Raw genomic sequence first — 19,205 nt, 5'->3', positions numbered from 1 at the left:
GATCGAAATATTAGACAGATATCTGCAGATACACCGGTTACGAAAGATTTATTATAAACTTGAAGCGAACAGACCAATTATTGGAATGCTAGTTCGATAAATTAATTTTATTTATTTATGAGAAAAATGTCTATGCCAGGTAGATATAGAAGTAATTTATCGAGTGAAATATTTTGTCGATTTGGTAAAAAGGCAGCCAAGGTTTACAGTTTTCGTCATTAATAGACGGAAAGGATAGATGAAATAAATGATAGTTCAGTTGATGATTAATGGATGATGGCTTAATTGATAAGCAGTGGGTAATAGTTCAGTTGACGATAAATAGATGATGATTTAGCTGATAATAAATGTATAATAATTCAATTGATGATCAGTGGATGATAGTTTGATCGATTATCATTAAATCGTGTTAAGAAATGTATACTAAGCCGTAATAAAAAAATACTAAAAATGATTATGATATCAAAACCAATAATATTAGGAGAGTACGATTTGATCCGAAAGGAAGACATTTAAAAATTACGTCTTTCACAAGTCCGTTTGGTTGTAAACTTTGATATTTTTTTGATAGGTACGTTGTCCGAAGAAGTAACTCAACAAGTGAATTAACATATATATTGCATAAATGCTATTGAAAAAATATTTCAACTGTTAATATATACATGCGAATGTTGGAACAAATCTATACGAAGTACGTCGAACACGTTGTTTTTTGCAATTAACAGGATAACAAAAATAGAAGAAAAATTGTCAATAGTGTTTACCTGTTATAGGTGATATGACATGTCCAAAGCACAGCGTCTTAGGATACTTCGACAAACCTTTCAAACCGCCTACGTATCAAAGACTTGACGTGGCTCTACCACGCTATCGAGGAGAATTTCAACGCAACGGGGGTGGTTTTGACGGCTTTGAAAATCTACTACCAAAATTTCATCGAATAAAGGACTTCGTCGATTAAGCTTGTAATTATACTTATCTCAAAAATGCACTTAAGTCGTACGTTATTCGGAAAGAAATCCCAAATATCGATAAGATGCTTACAACAAATACATTTTTCACTTTATATTCCAAAAGCAATATTTCGCAGAATTTTAATTAATATTATATGTCTGTATAACATGTTTATTCGTTTCTTTCTCTCGTCCTAGCTTCGTGTCCAGTATTAGAAATTGTTTACATATCGTCCTTGGGATATGAAGCGACGAATCTATCTGGCTAGAACTTTTGCACGCCACTGTAGGGACTTTTATTTCAACATCTCGAAGAAGGTGAGAAAACAAGGGTGTAATACAGTTCTAATACCAAGAAAGAAGGCTGTAATTAGACATAAGTCACTCGGATATATGTCAAACTGATCAGTAGATTGAAAAAAGAAAATTCAACGATTTAGAACAGAATCTTGCACCACTTTCGAATAATTGTAAACGCATAGATAATTTTTGCTCATTCCACGCGCGCCAACGAAACGATCGCTTCGTTTTAGCACCATAACGGCAGGTATAATTGCATGATCCGCGCACGGTTGCCTCGTTCGCCAGGCATTTAATTAATCAAATCGTTCCAGACGAACGTATCAATCCCGGTGATGTTGACACTGCAGTGGTAAGTGGTTGGCCGAATAAAAATGCACGGCACCCGACTGGATCCATTAAGAGGAACGTTGAGACGTGAAAAGAGGGTAGAAACGAAAATCAGGAATCAATTTTCGCCCGTTAACCGGCGATATCTCGTGGCTCGCCATCCCTCAAAGGTGCCCCCACGGTATAGTAATTGGAGCACAATCCTGCGACGTTTAGCTACTCAATAACGACGAGTGGTACGAGTGCGGCGCCAGCACGCCCTTCTGGCTTAATGCAAATTGCCGCCGCTGAAATCCTACCCGCGTGCTTCGAGTACCGAGCTATCGATTCCTGCCCTCCGATCGAGTCGTCCTATCCTTCCTTTCGAGTTCCCTTTGTGATCTATCTGTATATATATAGATCGAAGTATATATATAAATATAAATTGGGTCGTTCAAGATGATCGTGGCAAAATTTAAAAAGAATTCGAAGTTAACGTATTTTTATAGAATCAGAATTTTTATAATTTAATTTAACTCAACCAGTAACATTTAAACGGTGATATATAGTATATAGTAAATAGTAAATAGTAAAATATATTATCGTTATGCTTTTTAATGGATAATTTAGTTTTATAGCCTGAAAATTCTATATTAAAGTAGTTAGCGGCGTTTCTAGTTACCAATTCATCATTGATTTGGAAACTTTGATAAAAATTCACTTACTGCTACTATAAATTGAACAGTGTCCGGATACTTATGACTATGTGGTAACTATCTATAGTATATGAAGTAACTATCGAACTTTCTATGTAAGATTTTATCGTCGAATTTGAGGAAATCGGAACTCATCAATGGATCAGGTGGATGATTATAATACAGTGTAAGGATATGTACTCTAGCAAGTTCTGGCAAAGAAAATACACATAATGAAAGCGACTACGATATCGTAAAAACTGATATTGTAAAGAATGATTTGAATCATTTAAAAGGAACAGATCAAAAAGATTTCTAAAGGCATAAGATCGTACAATCGAGAAAGATTTGATACATTTATAAAGACTTTATGCCGGATAAATTATTTGAGAGAATAGACGAACAGTTAAATATCTGCACTGTACAAATGTTATTCCAATCGCGGTCATCAGTGATGCACGCTGAACTGAACGTGTTATTACGATCAATTCCGATCTTATACATTTCACAATCTACAATCTAGACTTCGGCTAGATCCTTTATTAATATCGAAGTAATAATCTTACTTTGATCGACGTAAGACTTCATTGTCGAATCGGAGTAAGTTAAAGCTTATCGATGGATCAGTTGGCGGATAATTGCTATAGCACGATTAAGTTTGAATCGGTGATAGTTGAATGTACGAGGTATAGGATATGTATACCGGACCGAATTTCGGGCGTGTTATAGACACGAATTCCGTTGTTACTCTGAAATCATGATTTTCGTTTCACGCGTACGCGCATGTTATACGTTGAAGTATACACACGTGCACGTAACTAGGATCGTTAATTGAACATCGATTCAATGCTTCTTTGTTTGATAACGCTTGTTTCAATACAACGAAATATACATCTCCCTCCGGTGATTTTAATTATATGTACGGTTATTTGAGCACACGCGATAACGGTAACGCAGAAATGAATTTGAATTTTCAAGCCAAATGGGAATTTCCCCGATCGCTGTCCATAAACGTGTCGCAAAAACGTTCGTCGAATTCTCATGGACACTGCTTCTTGCCGCCGGTTGTATATTTTACGCCTAATTACACGCGGACATCGGTCAAATTGTTACGATTCATCGTTTAAAGTAAATTTCGACGAACCAATATTTACTTTAAACAAAAAATACAATTTTCTAGCGAATAACTGTGGATGATAAACGTTAGCGAAGGGTCTATCCACAAAAGGAGACTTACGTGTTTTCAAGCAAAAGCAAACGCCAGCCACTGCTAGGAATACGGCGAGAAGCGAGATCACGCTAGGCGCCAGCACATGGGCGTCAAAAAACAGCGAGGTCTCTTCGGTTTCCGGCGGATGCTCGTCATGCATTCGATTACTGCCGGTCGGCGATAGCGTGTTGAACAGGTATTCGGCCTGCGTCGAGCCTGCGTTGTTGTACGCGGTGACACGAAGTTCGTATTTGGTACCGCTTTCCAGACCCACTATAGGGAATCTCGATTGCGGTGGCACGCTATTCGACACTGCAACAGAATTAGGGTCGTTGTGTGAAACAGACCATAACATGCTGCGGGCTACAAAAAGTTTCAGGAACTATTTCGAATACCAAAACTTTTAAAAAGACTTTTGTTTTTAATAACTGTACTTTTCTTTTATATTAATGAAGAAATTACCATTACCGATCGGTATTAAATAAATAATCAAGAAAGTAAGGTAAGAAAAAGATGAATAGTCCGCGACCTAAAGTCATGAGTCCTAAAGTCACCTTTTTCCATAATAATTTACCAATTAACAGTATCAGTTTCTGCAGCTACTGTATATATGTATACTATATTATTCCATGTAATTTGTAAGATAAAATTTCACTAATAGCAATAATTCAAACTAAATCAGTTTCTTCATATAATCTTCTACTTCTGTAATGCTTACCGAGCAACCAATCACCAGGAAGTCTCCTATACTCTGCCACGAAATACAACAAAGGACATCCTCCATCTTGCCAGGAGGTCAACTCCAACGTAATGAACGTCTGGTTGGACTTGATCAGCTGATGTTTCGTAGGAGGAATAGGCTTCGTTCCGTTTGTCTTCGCTGTCTCGATCTTACTGGCGCTTCCGCTACCAATCCTGTTGAAGGCTGCTAACGTGAACTGGTACCTGGTCCCACACTGTAAACCTTCGAGAAGATGCGTGTTTGCCTTCCTATCCAACATCACTTCCTCCCATTCGGAGAACTCTCGACGATAAGCCAACAAGAATCCTTTGATAGGGGCGCCCCCATTGTCGCCTTGCTTCCACTGCAGTTGAACCGCGTCGGTTGTGGTACCGGTGGCGATCAAAGTCGGTGGAGTTGGTGGCACTGTGCAAAGTTGTTCGATTAAGGTCGGTGGTTTGATCGCTCAAGAACGACTGCTCGATTGATTAATCACGTTAAACTATAAATTGGACAGCCGTAAATAGAGAACGGAAGAGAAGTTATTTCCCTCGATCTGTCAAATCTCTCAACTAGTAGCGTTCATTGAGTCATTCTTGACCTGAATGTCTTTCACTGTCGTTAACAAATTTCTGAAGTTTTAAGGAAAAACGAAATAATCGTTATCGATAATCGCCAATAATACGCTATTGATAATCATACTTGACAGTGATTTTTCATTTCATTTTTTCGCTACAGATTTTTTGTGAAATCACTTGGTTTGTTCAAACTTGAGCGAGATATTCTACTGCAACAGAGTTAGACAGAGAAGACGAGATAACTTCAATCTCGTGGGCTATGTTTTAATGCGGCATTTCATTTCTATTGGAAATAATTTATTTCAATTCCATTTATTCGAATGAAATTTTAGTTAATGCTCGATTAACTGGATTCCTGTCGATCGAATCTCTTTCACTTGTTTGTACGCGGACTTTTATTATGTGGGAATAAAAATAATGACATTGATAAACTGCTATCGTATGAATTTTAATTATATTATTTTTCCCATAACAAATTCAGATAAACAAAATCATACTGTTATTTACATTTAGAAAAATTAGAATTTAAAATTGATTTATTTTGACAAATTTTTCATTTCATCGTTATCGAAATTTCTAGGCAAACAACGACCAACTTTACAAGTAACGAATCTTCAAAGAAACTTGAAAAGAATTTGTAATTCATAAGAACCAACTGTTCAACAAATTTCAAAGCAAAGTCTCTAGGTGCGATCTATTCTTGCTGAGCTTGAGATACAGCCACCATAGTCCTCGACAGGAAACGAAATCAGAAAACTCGGTGCACGTCGCGTGTAACATATTCGCCTAGTTTTTCCCGAAATCCGTTCTCACGTACGACCGCGAGAATTCGAACGACGTGGAGATTGTATCGTCGTCGTCGCGTTCCACGCTCGATCCGCGTGACATTCCGCGTAACGAAGTGCCTTTGGTAAACGTATTCGTCGTACACTACTTACCATAAGTATCAGGTCATTTTGTTTAGTATTTTCTAATATAAGGTATATATAATATAAGTAAAAAAACGAAATATCTTTTCTTATTATTCATTGAGAGAAAGTAATCAATTTTATTTTATTTAGTATATTATATTGTAAGCTATATATGATGCGAGTAAAATAATAAATTTGTGATAAAATAACAGCAATGAGAGAGAGAAAGGTATGCAATTTATATGAAATTTTAATAGGTGTTTTAATACTTATAGTTGTTGGTGTATCTCCTCGAGCGTGTTCGAAATACGTATTTTATTCGACGCCAAATAATTGCATAGCCATCGAAACGTAAAACAGTTCGATGTAACTTTTAACGAACTCTCCTCTTCCCATTAGCGACGAGCTTTTCCAGGATAACTGCGACCAATTCCCGTTCATTGCCATGATAATACGTGTGACGCAAGCGAGACAAACGAAGGTTACCCAGGACGCGACGTCGATTCGCGTTTTCGATGAGACGTCGATTCGCGTTTCCAACGCGACCCGTTGACCCGATTCGTTTCGCCATAGTGCTTATCTGCCTGGTATTATCCCCTTTTCGCCGAAACAATGTTACAAACGACATGCGGTAAACCCTTTACTCGAGTTGTAAATCGCCTATGGAAGAATCCTAAACCAAGCGAAAGCGATACCACGAAAGAGGAATTTTTACGTTGTGGTTTAAAAAGATAAGTTTTCATATAATAAGGGTTAGAAGGGTTGTCTTAAATACAATAGAATCTCAGTTTCGAATGAGCGAGAATAAAAGGATTGCTTCACGTTTCTCACCGTAGATACAATAACAACATCGGGATAAAGCGATTACTGTAAAATGACATTAAAGGACGAAGAATCTGGATTATCGGGATGATTTTTTCTCCCAAGTGACTCGTTCCACATACCTTGCACTTGCAGCGTGTACACGATTTCGTCGGAGCCAAGAGGATTCTTCACGTGGCAGGAATAGTTTCCCTCGTGCGTCCTCTGCACGTTCCTCAGTGTTAATGTGTTGTCCGAACCGATGTCTGATCTGTCGTGGAAACAACATGATCACTTACTTACATACACTGTAGCATCTCAAATATCGTATTCATCTCAGATGAATTTATAATCACGAATTTATTATTATTTGCTATTACGCACGACCGTGACGATAATGTGGAACGCGTTGATTTAATCTTTGTGACAGTAATCACTAGACAACGTATTTGTGTACCTTTTCTCTAACATTTATTATCTAAATCATTCGCATCGTCGAGAATTTGTTAGTTTATGAAATTTATGAATTTTTCCCATCGTTCGAAGAATACTTAATAACACAGGTGACATTGATGATCACCGTGACAGTCAACATGTTAAGTAGTCGTAAACCATTCCAGCCGCTCGAAAGACTCGCAGGAATTTATTATTATGTATTGCGTTCATTCTACGAGACTAAACACAATCTATAATACATCTACACGATCTTGCACGCGTTTCACACTTACTTCTGCTGCAACTTGATGTCGCCGCGACGCCATTCCACCGTCGGCCGTGGATTACCGACGGCGAGACAGGCCATATTGACGTCCACCCTCCACGGCACCACCAGCGGTACTCCGAACGATATTATAGCTGCTGGAACTAATTAAAAGTCCCGGTTATCCTTGCTCTTCGTTAAACTTCCTCCAGCTATGATCCGTGTTTGAGTTCACTTTCGAAACTTGCCACGTCTATTCTCCTCTCTCCTCGTTTCTCCTTCTCCTTATATTCCTCGACAGCAAAGAATTTTTAACGGGACATTTGAGAAACGAAACTCGAGCACCGATTTCGGGGAAGATGCTTTCAATTATTCGAACGAATCGAGCCGGGTTACTTTGATTAAAATACATGATTCCCGGAAGTCCTATATTAGCACAGCCGGAGTCACTTCGATCAACTTCGACCCCACCCAAACTTTGAACCAGTCAAAGTCAAAGTAAAGAATCGTGGGAGTAACATCGATTATACATCCCATGCATATAAAACGAGGCAATGAACAAGTAGTAGAGAAATCCATCGAATGTCGTGTTCCAAAAACGAATTTGGTCTATGAAAATTATTATTGGTATGCTATCATTTGATTCATGTGAATTACTAAATTGAATTGTAATGGTTTTATTTCTGGAAATCATCGTGGCTATCGCATTATTAGAATATTTAGAATATTTTGATGCGATTAAGTTAATTTTCAAAGACAAATATACACAATAAGGAGACTAAAAACGAGTTTATAGTCGTCAAATCCTGCGGAATTACTTTGCTATTGGAAAAATTCTTTACCTTCGTGTTCTTTAGCTTCATAGTATTGTAATTTTAAAACTATTATCGGAATTCGTTAATTATAATGGTTTCGCTTTTCCAATAAGATAACGTTGAGCGTCGTGTGTCGATGAAAAGTGGGCAAAAAGTAATGAATTTTAACAGGAATTACATTTATCGAAGGCACGTGATTATTCATTCTGTGTTTTATACAACTCTCTTTATTACGAGAAATTTAATGCTTTAAGAACTTGAGAGAACTTAAATCTACTTGAAGAAATTTATTGTTGGAAAGAATGGAAAAATTGCGGAGAGAATGATGATTGGGAAGAAGTTATTGAAAGAAACAGTGAAAACGTTACTTAATAAAGCACTAAATTTTTACCTAAATTTCATTACCAACTTCTCGAACAACTTCATATTACAATCTGATGAAATTAATTTTTGCAAGCCAATATGCAATAATAAAATTGGCCTTTGTAATTATTAATCCTCGTAGAAGTACTTTATTATTTGACTAGTTTTTTATCTCCAGACATTTTAATTTTTGAAGTATAAGTTAGATTAGAAAAGTTCTTTTAAGCTGATGGAAAGACATCCGACGTTAATGATATTTCAATAGTAAATGTATGTAACAACTAGCAAGATATATTATCGCTATGTCTTGTAATAGATAATTTAAGTTCACGGTTTGCTGATTTCATAAAGAGATATATTTTTTTTACAGTAAGTGCTACTTCTAATTATTACAGTAACCGGATATTTACAATAGCCATGACAGATATTGGTACATGTCCTTATTTTTTAACGAAGAATTTCGTTATCAAATTTTTCACTCTATTTTCATTATAGAAAAGTATATAATTATATTAAAGTACCACGAAAAATGACAGGAAATTTAATATACTTGGACCTAATTAATTAGTATCTAAATGTTGTAATAAATACAGTAGCATGCCAATACTTTCTGTAGCCACCGTAAGTACGATACAGCACTTCTGAATCTTAAAAAAGTAGAAGGAGAATGAAAAAAAGAGAAAGTGACGATGGAGAGGGTAGAATATAGAAATACAAAGCCGGCATCGTGTGGTTTGTTTCCCGGGGGATTATAGCTCACGAATTTTTCATATAACTTCCACGTTCATTGGCCCCATTTTCCACGTGTTCGCCACGATCGTTCGCGAATCGAGCTGTTCAATTCAATTCCTCCAGGGAATGAAAGAAAGAAGAAGAAGAAGAGAGAGAGAGAGAGGAAGAGAGAGGGGAGAAAGAGAAATAGCCGGGGGTATGGTTGAAACGAAGAAACGTTTCTTGCAGCAGGAAGAGGGAAAGTTTCGCGTTCGTCGTACGATGGCTTACCAGTATTGCTCAACTGAAGTTTGATGACCGGAGTGCTAGGTCCTTGCCCCATTTTGGTCGAGGCCGTAACCCAGGCCTCGTAGGATTCGCGCAGCTTCAACCCAGTCGCCTCGTGGTGCAGGTTCTGCGCAGGCAACGAACTTTTAGTGATCTTCACCTCTTGGCCCTGGTCCAACACCCGAACATAGACGGTGTACTTGGTAAGGATTCCGTTTGGTCGCCGTGGAGGCAGCCAAGATATCACCACTGCGTCTTCGTTACTGATCACAGCCTTCACGCGCTCCGGCGCGTCCGGAACTGAAACAGGAGAACTAGGTGTGACAGCTGTCCCGGATGTGCAGCGGAAGGGATGGACAAGAGAACAGAAAACGTTGCTTACGTCGATGGTCAATAGTGATACGTTTTGAATTCGGGATTGGTAGAGTAAAAAGAATGTGTTGGAGGAGAGTTGTCAATTTTTTTTAGATTGCGTTTCTGTTGAATCGTTGAAATATTGTTGGTAGAGATAAAAGGTCAGTTTTATCGTATGTATTCGTTGTATATTGTATCGTATTTATGTACAAATCTTTTAGTGCAACAAAGTTTGTTTAAAAAACATTTTTCAATTATTTATATTAAACCATTCATCAGGTAAGTGACGAGTTTCACTACGACAAAATGTTGTCTTGAGACAAGATTCAATCGTCAAGTCATGTTTGCATTTCATTCACTAATTGGAAGTATATGATAAGACGTGTTGCATCGGAACAGGTGGTAATTTAGAGGAATAATGTCTAGAGAACATGCTGGCTGCTGCAAGACGTTCCAAACAAGATTCATTACAATATCTTTTGTCGCAGAAGCAGTGTGTGGCCTAGCGTTGTCACTCAGCAATTTCGTAGAACATTCTCCTTTGTCAGCAATTAATGATTGCATCTTGCCTACAGACGCAATATCTTTCCATGATGGAATTCATTATTTGCCTAATAGATGGTTTACAGTTATAGGAAGCGACGACAAATACTTTGACAGGACAACTTCCAGTATTTTCTTTTTAAATAAACTTTGATTCTCACTGGAAAATTTGGATTATTCATTTGTACGCCTAATATTTTAATAACGTATCTATATATAACATTCTGTAATAATATATTTATTTCTTAACACACGAAGCAATAATAAAATATATCTCGAACTTCTCGTCATAAGATGATGAACAATTTTAGAATAAAATTTTGTAGCAATTTATTCCCCTAAAAATGATACTTTTGTAGAATGTACCTATACAGATTTTTGTGACAATGACTATATACGTCTGCCGATAAACTTTGTCCAAAAAGTATCACACAATCCTTTTTAATTATATTCATTAAAGCTCTGTTTTTCTGAAATTCCCTTTATTTATCGGCTCATTGGCACGTGATTGTATATCGCCAGCTGTCTGTTGCACGGCTCAAAACGAATCGGTGTTCGGCAACTAACAACGTTTATAAAGAGCCGACGAGTAAATCCATGGGTCCGGGAGGCGGGATTCGCTCGCGCCGAGTTTCTGTCATTGACAAACTCTCCCCGGGACTCGGGCGTTTTCTTTGTGATACACGAAATTTCGATTACGTCCCGCGCCTGTGCTTCGTTTGGCGAGGCAGTGCGACGCGACGCGCGTTTATTACGAGTTTCGCGATAACGCGATACAATTATTCGCGACCCATTTCGCGGAATTTCGACGGGCCGGCGCGTACAGTGGCCCGTGTGCAGCTGCGTTTAATGGAAAACCAGCTGCTGTTGAGTTTCCACCGTTGTACGAGAACGAGAACAAACTCTGTATAACGTTAACTTCAAAGGCGCGACTAAAGTTTCTGTCATTGACTCTTTTCGTCCACGTTTCTCCATTCTCGTTAAACAACCACGCCGATTCTCCGGAATTCATGGTTGCAAGTGGCCTCCTTTGTTTCCGGTATAAAGCGAACCGTGCAGCCACCTCACGCGAACGGCGTTTGGCAAGAAATTTTAGAGCTTATGTTACTCGAGTTTAAACTTCTTTTGGGTTAAACGATAGTGAAATAGCGCACATAAGCTAGGAAGAAGTAAGTCGTCTTACGGAAATATTGCAGAAATTGGAATCTCCAAAGTCTAGCTGCGATTCTATTGTTATTAATATTTTATAAACGTAATTTACGAAATGGAACTGAGAATAAGAATTTGTTTTATGTAAAAATGTTATGATAAATACTGTACTTTTCATATTTTATATATTCTTGAATATTACGTACATTCTAAAGATTTACTTCTACGTTATTTTAATAAATATGAGGATTCAGATGCTAAACGTATATGCTGTTCATATAGATCTTCTGATTTTTACATCTATTTTACACAGTATTTTCTCAACAAAATTTAGGTGAGGAGATTATACGATTCTTTCATCCAACACGTATGATTCTTGATACATGATGTTTCCCTCGTAACTTACAGAAATAGCGCTTGCATATTCTTACATCGTTATCTTGTATAAATGTAAATCTACGATTGATTAGTCGCTTCATTGGTAATTTGAACATAAACCAGGTATCTTAATATCCATGAATAGCAATGTATACACTTGATTCACCGAAAATCGAAATCCAGATAATCGTATTTGGGATAATCAGCTAATTCAAGAAGCTCAATAATTTTAGTACCTCGACCAATACCGGTACTAGTGTCTGACAGCTCATTAACGTTTCAATAATCCTAACATCCCGGTTCTAGCCGACTTACATCCACGATCCACCCACTAACCCACCTTCCTAATCTTCCAATCTCAATCCCAAAACGACAAACTGGCCGACAATCTCGTTGATCTATATAGCGATCTATTGAAACGTCAATAGAACGACTCTACTATAAAGCACCGAGATGAAACCCGCAAGCTATACCGCTGTCGACTCTTCCAATCTTGTCGGAACGTCGCTTCGAAAATTTCCTTTTATTCGTCGATAGTTGACGTTCGTTTGTTTACCACAGGACGAAAGCAAGAAATACGACAGATACTAGTAGCAAATAGTTTACCAGTTTCTTCGGTGGTACAGGAAACCGGGCTGCTGGTAACACCCTCGCCAGCCCTGGTGTAAGCGAGCACCTGTACGGTGTAATTGGTGTAGGGGCTGAGACCATGCAGCACCGTGCTCAGTGCATGGCTGATCTTCGTCTCCCTGCCTGCCTGCTGCTCCAAAACCGCGCTGGCCGCCTCGTACAGCAACTTATAACCCTGCACGACCCCGTGAACTTTGTCGGAAGGCGGTGGTTTCCAGGTCACCTGGATGTTCTGGCCGGTTAGAGCGGCGCACGCCACCGTCTGCGGCGGAGCGCTTGGAACTGCGTCAAATTGTAACCATGAATTCGTTGCAAACCTTCGTATACCATTGTGTTACTAGACATGCTCGTTCTATAAATACGCTATACGCGGTGGTCCCTCGTGACCGTTGAAAATTAACCTTCACGGTTGGAAATGTGGATGCGGCGGAGGGAAAACAAGAGGGTGTTCGTCGATCGCATCCTCGTTGTCTGTGGAAATTCGAGCAAAGAGGCAGGATGACGGAGTCGCGGGTCTGGTTACTGCCGCGGCAAATGGCGTGACTAGAAGTTTTCAGTTTCGAGAGGAAATTCGAGGACAAAGAGAAGAGGTAAACTGGGTGTCGAGTGGATTGTTTTTGCGTTCCTGATTGCAAGGCTAGAATTCTTCGAGTGCTAACTTCTTGAAGAGAAAGCGAACAGGAGAAACTGATCGATTTCTTCGAGATAGGATCGCCGGGCTCGTTATTCGAATGTCGCTGTGTGTATACGATGTGACCGACTGCAGAGGGATTCCTCTGTCTCGTTAAAAGGGTGGGCCACAAGCCGCGATCTTTTTCCACTGGGTCAAATGTCAAAAGCGGAAAAACGACGTGGCATGCGCGTGTACACGACACAAAGCGATATCCACTCTATCCGTGGTTTTCACGGAACGCAGAAGAGTGTTTCTTTTCCGAGGTAGCTCGTTCGATGGCTAGCTGCATCACGGGTTCTATGCAACCGAGAAAAACGGGTGGGAATATGGAACGCGACCGCTCCACGTTTCCGGTTGCTCTCAAGGGAACTTACGACGGAGAGAAATTTGTCCTTCGAAATCCAACTGTCAAAACGCTGTTGTTCATCTTTTTTCACGGAGATATGTAGTTTCAGGCGGCTGAATTTCGGGTTATTTCCGACTATCGTTGGATGACAAGTTTGTTGGAAAATGTGGTACGACCGTTTCCTCGAGTGTTGGCAAAGGAAACCGCGCAATTAAGCGGAGCTATTGTTTCGAGCGGAACGAACCACGGAAGTCGCACGAGTGATGGACAGATTTCATGCATCGTTGCAGCTAGTCGTTGAACTTTAACTCGCGATGAAGGTCGGTTAAGCGTTTGGTCGAATGTTTCAAAAACTGAAATAGAAACTGCACGAGGTCTCGATATTTCTATATTAGATGCTGTTCACAGTATTATTTAAACTATGTTATTTTGAAACTATTTTGGAAGTAGATGTGGTCACTGGTTACATAAGGGTTACACAGAGTGTAAAATATCAAATTACCAGGATTCTACTGGGGAAAATTTCTTAAATATTTAAATAATTAGTGAATCTATAAATTACAAGTTATAGGATAATGGACGATTTGTAATTTATTTTGAAAATGAGTTATTTAGGTGTTATATGGATCAGACCCTCATAAATTAAATAGAAGGATGAGAATTACAAACATTATTCCTAAAAATTATCATTGAAATTTACGGTTATTTATGCAAACTCCCTCTGACAAACAAGGTTTATTTTTTGAGATGTCGAATATTAATTATGTACTTGGATAATGTGAAATTTACAATTTTGCAAAGTGCAATAGATTTTATTAAGAAATATATGATTTACCTGTAATATAATTTATATAAAATTGAGCATTGATTGATGCTTTTTTGTTTTGCCCATGTCTCGTTTAAGATAGTGTTGCAAGAATTACAGTATTCTCTTGGCAATAGCACAATAAATATACAGGAAACTCGCGTTATCTTTCGTTACGAATTTAAACTACCAATGAACGTATCATTTATCATTGTCTTCTAGAAGCTTTGAAAACGAAAAACGATGCAGGCAAAAATCTTATAAAATCCAAAAGGACGATATTTTTCAAAAATAATATTAGGAACATCCTATCTTGATTCCAAAAGTGTATCGATTGCAACAATACAGTACTACGATTAGCGAACTTGTTCCAATAGGAAGTAAACGCCAAAGTTTTGTTCTTACTATCAAACTTATTCTCATTACCTCAGGGAATTTATTAAACGTAGTAACGTATAATTTACAACTCGTGACTAAAATTCCACTAATAATATTAGTTCAATTATACGAGAAATAACGTAGTATCGTAGCATGAACCTAAGGAAAATAAAAAGGGGAGAAAGCTAACAGGATAACAAAGATAAAGGATTCTGTGGATGCTAATACAATGTGGAGCGACAAGTTTGTTGAAAATATTTCCGTGGTATCGCGAAACACGAGCAAATGGTCCCGCGGAAGTTTCTTAATGCCAGGGGAGGTATCGCGCGACGAGGGTAGCTTCCGCGACTGTCGCGAACTTAATCGTTTTAAACGACAACGGCTTCCGTTTTTACTTTGCACACAGTATACAATACTTAGAGAGTTGAAACTCAACAAGTTAGAACAACAGGTCAGTGGGGTAAAAAATAAGAACATACGCTAATGAGTACTGGCTTGCTAGATGTATCGTATATGTAAACTTTTTACATCCAATCCCTCTGTTATTGCGGCTTTGCGGGTGTAAACCGCTGCCGTGAAAATTAATTTCATCGTTTCGCGGCAAAGCACGAGTCTTTGGCCTCATCAGCGCTGGGGAACGCGCTGTATTCTGTTGTATATTTATCCGGAAATTGCTGAAGTCCCCGATTATCCTTTATCACGATTCGTTGAGGCAAGGGAAATGCGTCCGTTCTAACTTGGAAATACCGTAAGTTATTTCTTATTCGGAGGAGGACGTTTGAGGATCAGTTTAGTTTGCAGGCAACAAAGCTATTTCTCCACCTTGCGTATTTTGCTATATGAAAACCACAGGGAGAAAACATGCTAAGTTATATCTTTCCTTCTTCACAGAACAGCACATTTTCAATTTGTAAATTTCATACCATGTCGAGCATGTCTGTATTAGTAAAATTGCCTCCCTATTTTGTTGCGGGATTAAAAAGCAGGTACTATATTTTTATCCGGTTCTTAAATCTATCTGAGAGATATTAATAATTATATTGTCGGTTTAGCACAAGCACGATGAAACTAAGAAAAGTATATTTTTTTAGAAATTAGTTTAAATAGAAAGTAATTTATTACTCAAGTATTAATGAAAAATACTTGTTCCTTTACGAGTTAGTTAATAGTCTTTAGACTTTGAAGGTCTGTAAGGAAGTATTATTTATATGTGTATTTTATAAGGAATAATATAGTGTTATTAAATATAACAGTTTAAGAATTGTAATACCGTTGTTGATCATGAAAATTCCTATCACAGTAAATATCTCACTTTTACAGTTCAATTTAGCAAACATCTCAAGATTAACAATCTTTTTCTCACAAACTAACGACATTTAAATATTATATATTTATATTATAAGACAATAAAACGATAGACGATGAAACAGTGATGGTTAATAAAACAGACGATATAAAACATACGATAATCCAAACTTATTAAATAAAACTCTAACTTCAAAATATCTGAGAAAGGAAATATTCTCAAAATTGAAACGATAGCGTTACGAGAAGGGGAAGAATGAATAACAAATAATACAGTAATAACAGGGGGAGGCGAACAGAAAATAAAAGGGAAATAACCTTGATATCGTTTGCTCACCGTCTTCGAGGGTCTGCACCGACACCGGGTCAGATCCTGGACCGTCGCCTTTATTATTGAACGCCTTCACCACCACGCTGTACTGTGTGTACTTTCGGAGGCCGGTTAGTCTATAATCGTAGGTGCCATCCCCGTTTCCCGTGATTCCCACTCTGGTGATGTTCACCGATTGATCATTCCCTCTGAAATAATGCCACGGTCGGTGTTCCTCGAGGCAGAAAGATAAAACGCGAGAAGGAACGCTCGGAACTCGGATACTTAAAGCCATTCCGTGAAAACTAGAGCGAGAAATAGTCTCCTGATTTTTCCAACTACCCTTAACCCCCTCTTCCTGATGCTCGTATATATCTTCCTAGTCAATATGAAATATCTCGTAGACGAAAGAACAGAGCACGCGTTTCCGTCATCGCTTAACGAACCAACGCAATTCTTCGCGAATTACAATCGAGAGTCCATGGAATCCCGACAACGAAGAAATTCCATCGTTTAGTAATGGTTAACGATGAACTTCGTTCAAATCTATTCTGCTGTCGTGTTCCAGCGACGTTATTACATTTTCTCGAGAATTTCTCGTGGAAAGTCTGGAGGAAGTATCCCAGCTCAGGATGTCAATTTTTAAGTTTCCTTGGGATTCTCTTACAAAGAAGCCACAGGAATTTTGTTAATATATATTCGATCTTTCGTACGTAGATTTACGTGTGTTTGAAAAATATTCACCACTATCTTTAGGCGAAAATAATCAAGATCATAATATCGAGTTAGACAATTGAATTTGTTTTATTCTAAATTGGTACTCGCGGTTCGTAACCCGGTTTAATAATCGCTAGTACGGACATCGTAATGAACATCGAAATAAATTTCACAAAAGCGGAAGAGCAACGAACGTCCGCGAAACATCTGTTACGAGAACAAAGCATGGCGATTATCCGCGGCGGCGGAAACGCGAGCCCGAGCCGATCGTCCGTCCATTGTCGGCGGAATCGCCGTGATAATCGACGAAGATTCGAGCCCCTCATCGGGACCATGTCTCTTCCCTTCTAAATTCTACGATCCCGAAGTGTGCTAGAAACTATTCTAAATAGCCGTAAGCGGATAACGATACCCGAGATTGGTGTAGCTGATGGTGTATCCGAGAAGTTCACCATTCCAGAGGGATCGATCCGGTGGTTGCCAGGTGACCTTCACTTGCTGTGGTCCTAAAGGTTCAGCGATAACGTGTCTGGGTGGTCCGCCAGGAATTTCGCCGTCCGTTTGGGCCTGTTGTGCCGTTGGTTTCCGTTGTCGTGGTCGTTTTTTATTCGATCGAACGGAGACGCGTGGACCGAGTGAAAAGGGAAACGATAAGAAAGTTAAACGAAATGGCGGTCGTATTCGAACTGAACGAATAGATGGACATAATATGATACAATGACAAAATTTGCTTTCTTTTCTTTTTTTTCTTTTTTTTTTTTTTTTTTGAGACATGCTGAAATGTTTGATACTGACATGAAGGATGTCGCTTGGCGCTGATGTTCCAAGGTGATTTTCCGCAAGCACCCGAAAGTGGTAGGAGGTCGCCGGTTTTAGAGGCGACACCAGCGCGACCGTGTTGTCCCCTGCCACCATCTTCTGCGTGTTGTGCTCATGCCACACGTCTTTCCAGCAAAAGGCAACGACAACGCTTAGAGGGCTTGTGCATCGTTGATCGCTAGGATAGTCGACGGATTTACGACGCACAGCTTTCACGCGCCGCACGAAACATATGTACGCGAACTTTCGTTCCGCCCCGAGGCGCGCTACCATAGTGATCACACTTTTTTTATTCTACCAGTTCACGGTGAAACTACGCGTCGTTTTCAGTTTCGTCCTCTACCATCGAGTTAAAGGAAAAAGAAACATAATCGACGTCAGTTGAAGGCTTCTTCGTTGCCTTCAATGGCGCAAAGGAAACAAATTTGCGAAGAAAAAGCAACGATCGCGTTTCCTCGTTGCAAAGTTCGCTGACTTATCGAAACTTCGAAGATGGAAGTATATCGAATTCAATTTAAACTCGATATGTCTATGTTGAACGTCTGTTGTGACGTGTATCCTAATAATATCGATAAACTTCCTTTCGACAGTCTCTATGCTTTTTCAGTCCAAGAAAATTTCTGTTAAAAAAAGTAACCTTGTATGGAACACCAAGAACGTAACTGTTGCGTTTTCTTTTCGCAGATCTTATTAACTAACTTCGTTTTTAGTTTTATCGTCGTTGGCTCGGAAGCTTCGAAAATTGAAAGATTCGTCAAGCGGCCATGTTAGACGCCATTGAAAACGAAGTTATATCAATCAGAAAAAGAGAATTAGCAGGCTGATATCGCGGACGGGCAGAGTAGCGGTAATCCGCCTCGAAGCAGTCGAAAAATCGAACGTGCGAACGAACAGAACGAACATCCATGGTCGACGAAAAAACTAAAGAAAAAGGAAGACCAATCGAAGGGAGAGTAAACTTCAATAAAGTAATATCACATGGTACGTATTTCCGAAATTTTGAAGCAAGTTAATCAAATGCGTTTCGCTGTGATTGAACAAAAATGCAATATTTTCGGCTCTATGAACTTCTTTTATCGCGTGCCCTCGATACCCGTTTATATGAATATGAATAAAAATTCCATTACTATCATGCTTTGCTCTGACAATAAAAACGGACGAAAAAAAGGAAGGAAAGGAAAACCAAAATTAAAATCGTGTATATTTAATTTCAATTCCGACGTTCGGATAAAGAAACGAGTGAAATATTCGTCGTCGACTATGAATAGTAGAATGATCGAGTTCGCACGATCGATATAGTCAGGGGTGGCAGCAAGAAGAAATCCCGGGGACGGCAGTGATAGCGAATACCCGACTCGGTGCTTGCCCTGAAAACGTGTTTCACGCGCGTTCACACCACGACAGGCCGCTGTCCTTCCATGTGTTAAGTTCGATAATTTAGCA

General features: G+C 38.9%; 1 protein-coding gene across 7 annotated transcripts in view; it reads right to left on the bottom strand.

Moving 5' to 3' along the window:
- LOC132907996 (cell adhesion molecule Dscam2-like) overlaps window positions 1-19,205 on the bottom strand; it is a 162,818-nt gene that overhangs the window by 3,391 nt on the left and 140,222 nt on the right. For all 7 annotated transcript variants that reach the window (XM_060961496.1, XM_060961493.1, XM_060961498.1 and 4 more), the window contains 9 exons: window positions 17,739-17,887; window positions 17,356-17,510; window positions 16,254-16,435; window positions 12,386-12,691; window positions 9,359-9,655; window positions 7,207-7,342; window positions 6,622-6,749; window positions 4,186-4,614; window positions 3,495-3,779 (listed from right to left, as the gene is read on the bottom strand). In XM_060961496.1, coding sequence (XP_060817479.1) covers window positions 3,495-3,779; window positions 4,186-4,614; window positions 6,622-6,749; window positions 7,207-7,342; window positions 9,359-9,655; window positions 12,386-12,691; window positions 16,254-16,435; window positions 17,356-17,510; window positions 17,739-17,887 — 2,067 coding nt within the window. The remainder of the gene's footprint in view (window positions 1-3,494; window positions 3,780-4,185; window positions 4,615-6,621; window positions 6,750-7,206; window positions 7,343-9,358; window positions 9,656-12,385; window positions 12,692-16,253; window positions 16,436-17,355; window positions 17,511-17,738; window positions 17,888-19,205) is intronic.

This window comes from Bombus pascuorum, chromosome 6, assembly GCF_905332965.1.
Source record: "Bombus pascuorum chromosome 6, iyBomPasc1.1, whole genome shotgun sequence".
NCBI classification, from domain to species: Eukaryota; Metazoa; Arthropoda; class Insecta; order Hymenoptera; family Apidae; genus Bombus; species Bombus pascuorum.
Note: the sequence above shows the minus strand (reverse complement) of the source record. Positions and strands in the feature narration are given on the sequence as shown.